Source organism: Mollisia scopiformis (genome assembly GCF_001500285.1).
Source record: "Mollisia scopiformis unplaced genomic scaffold LY89scaffold_5, whole genome shotgun sequence".
NCBI classification, from domain to species: domain Eukaryota; kingdom Fungi; phylum Ascomycota; class Leotiomycetes; order Helotiales; family Mollisiaceae; genus Mollisia; species Mollisia scopiformis.
The window spans coordinates 1,174,948-1,186,894 of record NW_017263585.1 but is presented as its reverse complement, the minus strand read 5'-3'; the positions used below and the strand labels follow the sequence as shown (position 1 = coordinate 1,186,894).

General features: G+C 44.3%; 2 protein-coding genes across 2 annotated transcripts; one reads left to right on the top strand and one right to left on the bottom strand.

The window, feature by feature from the left end:
* Window positions 1-1,355: 1,355 nt before the first annotated feature.
* LY89DRAFT_552705 (uncharacterized protein) lies at window positions 1,356-2,102 on the bottom strand (the record flags this gene model as incomplete). The annotated part of the gene is made up of 1 exon (XM_018208321.1): window positions 1,356-2,102. A coding segment is annotated over one exon (747 nt), but the record flags the coding sequence as incomplete, so codon positions are not given.
* A 5,484-nt stretch (window positions 2,103-7,586) lies between these two features.
* On the top strand, window positions 7,587-10,857 carry LY89DRAFT_694833 (uncharacterized protein; the record flags this gene model as incomplete). Its single annotated transcript, XM_018216731.1, has 2 exons — window positions 7,587-7,623; window positions 9,269-10,857. The coding sequence occupies 2 exons, from the start codon at window positions 7,587-7,589 to the stop codon at window positions 10,855-10,857; spliced, it is 1,626 nt and encodes a 541-aa protein (XP_018075635.1).
* Window positions 10,858-11,947: the final 1,090 nt, after the last annotated feature.

Genomic DNA, 11,947 nt, shown 5'->3' with positions numbered 1-11,947 from the left:
TCGGTGCAAATATACTCAATAATATCTCTAACCTCCTGTTCATTGAGGGATTCTCTGGGTCTCCCTGTGCGTGTAGGGCGCGCTCTTTCAGGCACATCGTATAGTAGGATCTTCCTAACTGTGCTGTCTCCTAGGTGGTAGTAGCCCTGGAGCTGTTGCAGGCCTATTTTAGCGAATTTGAAGAGCCGGCGTATGCCCTCTTTGTGCTTGGTTCTGATCTCTGCACCTGGGAGACGTGGAGACATAGGTGGAGTGGTAAAAGGATCCATAATGGTGGAGTTGTTGATAGTTTAGTCCTAATGTGAAGAGTTTTAATTTCGAGGTTCTACAGCCTGAACGCACGGACTTTTGTCCCCATGTTCGTAAGCTCCTTTTCAAATGGAGCTTTAGACGATTCTATCTTAAGATCCTTTTACCCATTATCTTATTCTCTCCTCACGTGCATTGTGCTGTGTATCATAATTTTCCTGATCAATATATATAGCAGAGACATATTCTTTGAGGCTTACGTTGGGACTTGCTCATTTGCTTTCGTTCCGGGATCTTCTTCAAGCTTCCAATCTAATGGTCGACAGAGATCTTCGAGAATCACAATTAGACTAAATTGAAGTGCCAAGGGATGGTACTAATCGACAAGGTCGAATTAGGATTTGATAGAAAGATTGCAAGATTAGAAGAGATTCTAAGAACCCTCTTCTCTTCTACTCTATTTATACGCTAGTAGAGGCTCGTCTTCAACTCCACGTATGTCACCTGATATTCTCACATGAAGCACATGGGATACTCTGAGCCTGATTTGGGTGGCCCAAGAATATCTAACTTCAAAACCCAGTGTAGTTTAAAGCATGTTATGCAATTTACAAGTTTAAATATATATCCCACAGAAAGGATGAACACAATGCAAATATTGATTAAATTTATCCGCTTTCATAGCTTCCTCCACTGCCACTCGCAGTATCTTAAGGCCTTCAGCACATCGGATTGAATTATGTACTATCTACTTTCTCTGCTAGCTTATTTTCCTCCAAATCAATATCACCGAAAAACAGGGCCAACTCCTCCTCTGTGAACTCTTGAACAGTTTTCGTCTCTGTCAAGGTGTGCTCTTCGAAATTTCTTTCTTTCTCCAGGAACCTCCCGCCAAAGTCCTTGCACCCACAAAAAGCAGCGCGATGCCATCGGCTATCGTTGTTTGAGTGTTGGACATAAGGCTGAGCTGCCTCCCAAGCATGTTTAACTGGCAACAACCCGTCTATTACCTCTTTTCCGAAAGTCTCCTTATCCATTTGTCCAATCTTGGCCCACAGCGGATCGATGAGTTGTGAGATGAGAGGATCATTGCTGAAACAAGAAGACAGGTACTGTTCCGCCCACCATGGAAGATACCCCGCCATTTCCCAGTCAATAATCGCCTGTATTTTTCCATTCTTTACCAAGATGTTGCTTGTATTCAGATCTCCGTGTGTGAGAACGTAGGGCTCCGACTTTGGAGACCCTCTTATAAGTTCCTGGTATTTCTCTTCTATGATGAGTGGGTCCTTGGTCTTATGGATAGAGGATAGTCCAGTCCGAAGCTCTGGTTCAAGATTCTTAAACCACTCCTCGTTTGTAAACCCAACTTTCTTACACATAGGAGGCCTACGCCGCTTGCAGAAACCGAACATTAAATCATCCATGGGCTCACCATTGACCTTCGCAGCGATCGGAGACGTAAACTTCCTCCACTCTGTGATACACTTACCAAGCTGATCAGCATAACCTCTCTTTTCTTTCGGAGGAAGAGTTAGCCAAACATCCATGAGCGATACGCCTTGAACTCTAGACATTAATGTCAGAACTACTTTATCTGTTGGCTCACTAAGTACCCTCATCTCCTTGATGATGGGGGTTTTCAGCCCAGGCTGTTGGCGAAGAAACTCTTGAGTCATGAAGTCGTTGCCAACTGACGCATCATTCGGCTGATCACGTATCATCCATCGCGACCCAACATCCCATATTCCGAGGGTACCACGGGTATGGCGAATTCGAATCCGTGATCCGTAACTGGCAAAAAGCTCATCATACTGCGTCCAGCCACAAGACCAACACAATTCTTCCTTTTTCAGATCGACCTCGTGATTATTAAAAGACCAATCTCTTTTCCACCATTTGCCGATCCTCTTGATGATTTCGGAATTGGCTGGTTCTTCGGCTGTACCATTTTCTCGGTCTGGTTCCAACAGAAGATTCTTGTAGAGCTTTTCCAGGTGAGCGTAGTCCTCGTAGTCGATTGGGTCCTCTTGAGCGAGTCCCCACCTTTTGGCCATAAATGCTCGAACAGCCATGATTGGAAATTAAGTAAGACGTTAGTCTATAGATAGATCGTAAAGTTGTAGCAATAAAATTTAGGACCACTTTCCCGGGGTTATATAGGTAAAGTCCTTTGTGGATACGTGGGCAAAAAGGAATAAAGCGGCCTAAGAGCATGCGTAAAAGCTACTTCCGCTTTAAGTTGTCTCTTTGTCATGTTGCTCAGAAAGAAATCCGCAAGCGGTTTATAAGATGAAAGAGAGTTGACGCATTAAGAGTCGACAGTGCGATAACCAAAGGAGAATACTTAATCAGGATTCATGATAACGTACACAAGGCTTTCATGGGGCGATTTCTGTAAAGAAAGGTTAGCAAAGGGGCAATGTAATGAAGAGAGTCAACGGGAGGAAATAGAAATTGTTACACATTAATATATTTAAATATATTTTTTTAATAATAATTGTGACGGCACGTACGAGAAAGCACAATGAAGGCGTCGTAGACTGCTCTATTCGAAGATACTAAGCTAAAGAAAGGAGAAGAGAGTCTCCCGGAGGGAGACGAAGGCTATTTATACATAATACGGGCACTAGTGGACCTATTCCACGTGCGTAGCATGTGACGAGTGGTTCAACTCGTCACAATAATTATTATAACGCTAATTATTGTCACAGTGCTGGTTTCAGTCCTATCACGTGACAACTCACCGCCTGGCAGAATCCTGTATATAAGCACTCCTGAGAGCTGTCCTCAGCTCTTCACCTTAGTATTCTAAGAATGGATCACCTCTTGCATCTCAACCTGATCTGGTCTGTCACAATTATTACGAATCGCTTAAATTAATCGTTTATTTTTGTGATAGCACGGTTGGACTTAAGTACGTAGACGAGGAATCGATTAGGCTATCTGTTGGAAGCACAGTGTGACAGCACGGTTGGACTCAAGTACGTAGACGAGGAATCGATTAGGCTATCTCTTAGAATCTAAAGGTAAAGAGGAAAGAAAGGAAGGAAGCGCCGGAAGGCAGGGCATATATACAGGCGAGCGGTCACGTGAGTATTTCGTAGCGGGCACGTGACTCCATAACCGTGACAAATTTTATATTTATAAAAAAATTTAATAAAACGTAAATTCGTTTTATTATTTATATTTTTCGATTATATTTTATTATTAATAAAAAAAATAATTATTAATTTTTTTTACGTCGTTATATTAAATTAATATAAAATTATTTTAAAAAAAATTTAAATAAAATTAAATATAGCGAATTATACGATTTTTTAGCCGAAAAAATACGATTTTTTTAATTTAATTTTATTATTTTAAAATAAAATCGTATTATATTTTTATTTAAAAATATTTTTCGATTAAAATTATACGAAATATTAATTAAACGCGGATCGAAAAAATATAATTATAATTTTAAATAAATAACGTAAAATAATTAAATTATATGTAATAGCATTATTGTGGCAGGGCTAGCTCTTTTTGGTCCTTTTGGCGCTGACCGGCACGTGTGGTTGAGGAGGAGGCCAGCCCGGGAACGCTAGTCTTCCCTAGCACTATACTCAACTGGGTCTAGTTTATCATGTGACGCTTCCTATATATTGTGGTCGCGCACTCTTAGAATAACAATAACTCTTCTCCCACTCTTAGTTTTTACAGTGATATGCTTTCGAATGCTTTTTATGATGTTTTAAACCTATTCTACTACTGCGAATAGTGGTCTGCTTCGCGCAGTGCCTACTTGTTGTTGTTTTGGTTGTTTTCGCGTACTGCTGGTTCATGTTCTTACCCCCTCTACATTATAACGATAGTATAAGGTAGCGACGCAACGTCGGGCTATTTATTTAGAATCTAAAGCTAAAGAGAGAAGAAAAGAAAAGAGGAGAGATCTATATACATATATATGTCAGAAGTAAAGGGATGTTAGGTGAGGAGCTAAGCCCTATTAGGCTTAAAGCTCGGGAATGTGACAGACCAGATCAGGTTGAGATGCAAGAGGTGATCCATTCTTAGAATACTAAGGTGAAGAGCTGAGGACAGCTCTCAGGAGTGCTTATATACAGGATTCTGCCAGGCGGTGAGTTGTCACGTGATAGGACTGAAACCAGCACTGTGACAGATGTAGTGAATAGTGAATACAAGGCTTATGCACGAGAATAGACGGCAGCCGCAGATGCCGATAAAAGAGTGAATTTAAGTCTTTATTCTAGACGAAGAGGGTCGGAGTTGCGGAGCAGAACTGACCGACCATAAAAACCAGGATCTTGGACGATCCTGCGAACTTTGCAACAACAATCGATTATTACATCTTCTGCGACATGGCGCGGCCGCGCCCGGGAGTGCCAATGATGGGCCGGCTTGTGAGATTTTGCTGGAAAGTATTATCAGGAGAAAGAAATTATGTATTTTCAGGAAATATAATAGCAGGTGATTAATGGACTTGAGAGCAAGTAATTGGAGTTGACAGCAATCGTTGCTTTTGAGGATTGACAACAATAATTTGAATGAAAGTGAAAGTTTGATGTCAAGAATCTGTCTTCTAAACGTTGGAGTAGAGTTCAATCAGATATCTTAACATTGAAAATGTCAGATTAAAGACTTTAATGTCAGCTTCTTACAAGACGAGCGTACAATGGTCCGATTCGACAAGCTTCGGGCACCGGCACACCCACTTGGATCTTGGTACTCGATCGTTTGTGTTTGAGATTCAGAGTCGAGAATTCGGCGAGTATTTATAGAGCTCTAACTGCACTCAAGATACTAAGGCCACAGCTTGATGACTGTGGATTTCATTCACTAAACCTAGAATCTACCTAAAACGCGCGGGTGAATACTAGTTGTTGAAAGTTTACGAGGTATAGTTGTGGATTGACGTATAAAAAGACTGCCCAGGTCGATCTCTGCAGATTTCCAGCAATAAAAAGAGAATAAACCTCGGCATGGCATAGGGTCCCGGCAACCTCCTGCTTTGACAAATAATACTTCTTTGGGAAATTTCGAAACTTTGAGGAGACAAGGCTAAAGAATGCTACATGGATACTTTGAGAAGACTTGACAACAATTCGAGAGTTAACAACAGCAGTGGAATTGAAGGTTAAGCGAGTTATGTTAGAGCAAGAGTTCCAGCTATGAGAATGATTTGAAAAGAGACTGTGGCGTGTTGAATGTGACGGGTACTACCAACGAAGCCAAACAAGAGCCCACTCGGGCCCGGTGTGTAGGTATGAGACCAGCCGTGTAACTATAATTCCTAATCTCAGAGGTAGCTAGGGATTTATATACCCATGAGCTCCACAGCCTGCCAGCCTAGAACTTGTCATTCACTTCTACTCTACTACCTCCCCCTTCACGCCCTTCAAAACCCTTCCACCCAAAGATTCACTCTTTAATCCACCCCTGAACCAGTCACAACAAATTCACCACACCACACCAAGAACTCCTCAAAGCCCCATCCACCACCCAAACCCATTCATGACCCAAAATCTACACACCAACCCTCATTCCGTCTTCTCTCAGTCTATAAAAGCCACAACGCTTTCTCGAGTTCAACACATCAATGTCAATGTGTCCTTTTCCTGAAATACACCCGCCGGACCGGCCTCGCCTTGTCTCTTAGCCGTGCTACAACTTAGATCAATTAATGTGTGCTGTGTATGTGGGTTGTGAGAATGTGCTGTGTGAGAGGGGAGATGGGAAAGGGCAGGGTAGGAAAGTTGATGAGGGAGCGAGGAGAGTTTAGTAGTACTGTATGATATTGGAGAAGAGGGGAAATAAGACAAAGAGGGAGGATGAGGGAGGAGGTTTGAGAGGGATATGTGGGATAGGATCGAGGTACATTGTGACTTTATGGAGGGAGATGAATGTGGGTTTTGGATGCGAGACATAAGAATGAAGAAAATGGGGTGAGTTCAAGAGACATTTAGTTTGTGTACCAAGAATTGAATGTGTGTCTGAAGAAAAAGCTTCAAGAAGATGAAAAGTGCTGCGCGAATGCTACATTCCTCTTACTTACACTCCTCGAAAACCACCACAATGTCTAACCTTTGGATAAACATGGGAATCATAAAAATAATCCTCAGAACGAAGGACATTCTCTCTCTACCAAACAGCGAAAATCTCCCTCCCAACCCCAGCACTCTTACCCCCCCACACCACCACCTCACACACCATCCCCCTTCACATCGGTCCCGAAGCACCGGCGATCGCCATCCACCCCTACGTCTCAAATGTCGTTCCCATCCAATGCTTTGTCATCGTGTCGCCGTGGCCGCGTAACCGATGGAAAGAAAGGTGGGTCCCGTGCAGATTGCCGAGTTTGGCGTGTGATTGACATCAGATGGAGAGGGAGGTATAAAGAAAGGGAGGTTTACGGTATCAAGTGTCTTGGCGTTTCTTGGCATCTGTAGAGAAGGAGAAGAAGGCAAACGACCTCGGGAGGTATGGATGGGGTCACGTGATGTGGTGAAGGAAAACAATTTGGAACAGAGAAAGAGAGTGCGGGGATATTGATTTCCACGAAACACGAGTACGGTTTACTGAAATCTTTAATGAGCGATGACGGAATTCCCACTAGCTGGCTCGAAAGAGGACTGATAATTGAAGACAACATGAATTTGCAGACGATCTTTACATCAGAATAGAAGAGACTCTAGAGTATGTTTTACGAAGGATGAAAGCTAGCAAAAAGAATGTACGGTTACCTGCTTGAACGGCTGTTGGTCTTTAGATTCCTTTTCTGCCCTTGCAGGAGTTCAAAATAAATGACTCGAGGAGATTTTTGGTATGATATCATGAGATGATGTGAAAAAGGGCCAGAGCGAGAGTAGACATCTTGTTTGGGAGTTGAACTCTGCTGAAGTTCCGAATAGGCTAATTTTGGCAGCTTCTTTTGTTCTTCAGCAGCTAACAGTTATCGGGTGCAAAGGACACAAGTCTTGTGGTACACTCGTACTTTCCCCGTTGATTGGAAAGAATGCATGGGTGTAAGTACAGCTCTAGAACAGCAGGGGCTAATCAGGAAGGAGGCCCAGTATATTGTATTTCCTTCTGACAAAACAGGAAACGACCTTCTCCAGCGTCCATGAATCCAGAACAAAGATACCCAGAGCCGCTCCGCACGTTGAAAGTAGGCAACATGCAGCTGTGATCCGAAAGTCAGTGGGAACCTGCCGCGGGAGATGACTTGCAAAAGATTTACAACACAACAAACGCCACGACGCAAAAATAGAAAAATGCATATTGAAACCTCCACCTAACGTTGGTAGACCGCATTGCTTGCGTCGTGGCTTGCGATGTGGACTGATTCGTGTTGCATAGTGACATTTCTAGGTGTACCCAGAAATGCATGTTTGAAAGATGAAACATGCAGTTTTTGGTCAAGAAGACGTCCACTTTCGTGAGCGGATTTGATCACAGTAAAGCAATTATGACTTCACGGGTAAGATGAGGCTGACTTTACAGATTGAAGACTTGGAGGATGGAAGAAATTGCGGCAGTGAATGCTGAAAAATGGAGGAAGTTGGACGATCAGGGATTAAAACGCTCGACTGATTTGCTGGGTCGCTTGAGCACTGCCGGTCGGCGCTTGGTCGCTTGGGACATCTTGGAACCCAGGTTGATACGAAGGGTAAATGCACGGTCGAGTTGGAATATCGTAGGATTTGAGAAAAGTAATAACACCTGGGCGATAGGAAAGGAACTGGGCAGGATTGTTTGATGGAGAGAAGAGGTTGGAATAGGGGTAAAGACTTGGCTCGAAATAGGAAGGCGTTATTTAATGTAGCCAACCATTGTTTGCCCTTCTGCTGTGCGTCGTTGTTCGAAGCTGTAATTCTCCAGTCAGTAATGTCTCTGAAGATGTCTTGAATACATCTTGATTATGTCTCTGATTACGTATATTTTCTTCCTCGCCTTGGCACCCCACTCCAACACTGCGGGAAGGCGTTATTTAGCGCCCTCGCTACCAGCAATTCCCCGCTGGCCCCTGTAATCCCACCCTGGTGCGTGGTTACAGTGGCTCAGATATCCCGGACGCGTTTGTAACGATGCAAGGCTGATCACATACAACTTCCGACACCGCGATCAAGTTACGCAACACAACACAGCAGCAGTGACACCGCAGTGGAGACCAAGGGACCTTGCAGCTTTTTATTCTGGACAGACGGTCATGACTTCGACTTCGAGATGTCTTTCAATCCGGGATTCTCGTTTTGTGCTTCCCATTCGACAACGGCCATGAATGATGTTTGGCTCGACCCCTCAGTGCGATTTCATACCCTTGAGCACTCAGGATATCGAATGTGGGGATGCTGATACTCGAGAGATCTTAGGGGAGAAGGTAGTACCATCGCAATGGACAGATTCTCTCTGCAGGCCTTTGTAAGTATCAATTGGTCTACCCCGCATCAACATTCACTAAGCAGTCAATGTTGTAGTATATGGACAATATGTTCTGCCACAGCTTTGATAACGACGAAGCGACTGATGTTCACTCATGCCTACCGTAAGTCTTGCCGTCTCAGTCTTCATTGACTCTGCTAACCTTACCAGATTACCGTACGTTGACAGCATAAACCCTCTGAACCTTCCTAACCTCGAATAGCCCTCACGATTGCCTTTCGATCCTTCACTGCGACTTTCGCTGCCTTTATTTTCCTACAACTACTCACCGCGTGGAGTAATATTGGCGGCACACAATGGGGTTTGAAGCAATTGAGTAGGAAAGACCTGTTGAACAGGTATTGTGCAATGATGGTACCCGCTTCTTTGGCAGCTGCAGCATCGTTTCCAATGTTGTTGGAAGGTCTGTTGCATATGCCAAGTCTGCCAGTCATAGTCATGCTGTTTGTGAGTACCATCATACTTTTTAATGATTCCTCTGACAAATAGTAGCCTCTTGCGTATGCTGCAGAATCCGTCGTACCATTCATATGCTGTTCTCCCTCACGATCACGGAAATGGCTACCCTGGGAAGCTGTTCTGGTTACTGTCGCATCAGCCGTCGTCTTATATAACGAATATCGTCTCACGGTTTCTGGCTTGATATGGGGTCCGACTGGCATTCTGCTCACGGGACTCTCTCGAGCCTGTTACGTTATCGGCTTAGAGGGAAGTGGTTTTGAACTTGCGTTGGAGTCGCGACTCAAAGCTCAGCACGGATTCGTTGTCATGACTCTTTTGTTTGGTTTGTTATTCAGTGGAGTTGCTGCATATCGGATTGAGCATATCCATCTCTTGGATCCTCTTGATACCCCTACGAAGGCTTTGATGGCTGTCAATATTGTTTCTATCGTTGGCACAGCTCTCTCTGGAACCTCTGTCGTGGCATATACACCCATTTCGTTCGACTCTCAGCTGCAATTCTCGAATATTCCAATCCAACTCTCACAGCTTTTAGCCCCTTTGGTTTCCAGCGTGTTGGTTGGTACCGTATCAGTATACTGGCATCCTACATACATATCTTGGTTTCAAATCGGCTCCTTTTTAGTTGCAGCAGCTTGGCTAGCAGGAGGCGATCAAATCCACAACTTCGTTGTCCAGTGCATGGACAGCACTCAGCAACGATTCAGCAAGCCGCTCGAGAAAGATTTCCACGAACCTCGAAAACCAAGCCGAATTCTGACATCTGGAGGTCTCCTCACCATCATCATTCTTATTTCCTGGAGCCTTTCCTGTCTCTCATCTGCATCCATCGATGCTCTTCCAGCTAGTCTCCCTACCACTCTCGACCTCTCGTATCATCCACAATCTCAATTTGATATCGTCATCAGTATGTACCAAGAATCTCCCTCATCCATAAGATTTATGGTCGACAAATTGAAGGCCACAAAGTACCTCAGTACCTTTTCCGATATCCAAGTCATCATTTACACCAAAGACAAAGCATCTGACCTCGACCTCATCAAACGCGAAACAGGAGCCAACACAGTCCGCCGACTTCCCAACACAGGCCGCGAAGGAGGAACGTACCTCCACCACATCGTCTCAAACTGGGACACCCTCGCCGAAAAAACAATGTTCATCCAAGCCCACGCCCACAACATGCGCGAGCTAATCCCCCACATCAACTCCTACCTCGTGCCCCAAACCGGGATGCTCAGCCTCGGCTTCACAGGCGTCACATGTCCATGCGGCTCCTGCAGTGATCGCTGGGGCTGGGAAGATAAGTGGAACGTCGTCCCTACACTCTACGAGAAGATCTACGGTGCTTCTTGCGAAAGTACTCAACAAATAACCCTCTCGTATAAAGGCCAGTTCATCGCGTCTGCGAAGCGCATTCGTGGGATTGCGAAGAGAAATTATCAGGGTTTACTGGACGCGATTACGAGTAAGGATGGCTGGGCGCATAATGCGACTATGCTCGCGTTAGGTGGATTCGGTGATGCGGGGGAGGATGATAGTCCGTCTAATCCGTATTTTGGGTTTACGGTTGAGAGGATCTGGGGGTTGTTGATGCAGTGTGGGACGGATGCGGGGGTTGCGGCGAGGTGTCCGAGTTTGTTGAGTGGGATGGGGAGGGAGGGGGACGTGGGTGATTGTCAGTGTTTGGATGTTGTAGGTTGAGGAGAAGGAGGCATTATTAGATGGATGGATTTGCTTTGCATTTGCTTTGGGGAGTTTGGGATGATACCTATGATACCATAGAGCGCATTTGGAGTTTGCTACATCACATAGAATAGAATATTCCTTTGTCCTTCCGGTTTTTGATTTCAGTGAATTCTAGCCAGGTGGTCCACAGGCTACTTTCAATTCACTCCGATTCAATTCACCTCACCAAGGGAACTACAATCAGGTAGTCATAAACTTCATCCAATTCACTCCAAATTAATTCACCTCAAAGAAGCAAGCTCGAGCTCAGCCTCTGCTCAAGGATTCTTGTCTATAAATACCCTCTCCCCCTCCAAACCGAAGAAGCTGTACAAGCAGTGATAGTCGAGACTATCAAGATTCAACTCTGACACTTGAGGAGCGCCCTGGTGGCCCGGCGCCTGGATGTGTAAGAACAATTTCCCAGCATCTCAGTCTCCGAGCTTCGAATTCGGGGCTTGTTGTTTTTATGGAAAGTATTATATTATTCCCAAGAACTTTGCTGTTGCTAAATATTTTGTTCTTGTTATGAAGCTTCTTGTTATGAAGCAGTTTATTGTTATTGAGAAGTTCTTCCTGCTAAGAAGTTTATTGTTATCATGATTTTGCTTGTTGTCGCAATATTTACTACTTTCTATTTTTGAACTTACCAAGAACCCGGTAGCTCAGAGCGCCGGGTGATGGAAGAGAGCCAGAATATGAATAGAGAGATGAGATGTCGTACAGCCCGCCATTGCACGGTATGGAATCTCGGTGTGGTTTGTGGAATTTTAGAAGGAGGGGGAGGGGTTGGTGTTTATATACTTCCAGCGCTATCGAAGGTCAGGTGGGGGAATAGAGTGAATTCGGCGACTCCATCGATTTGGGCAATTTTAATTAATTCACTTCAGAAAAGCAAGCTCGAGTTGAGTTTCTGGTCGAGGGGTTTGTGTATAAATACCCTCTCTCCCTTCCTTATATTTCAAGACTGTAAATGATCAAGCACTTCACACAGAGAATCCTGCGAGGCTGTTCGGGTTCTGTTGTTGACGGGTTGCTAATAGTAAAAAGCTTGTTATTATTATTG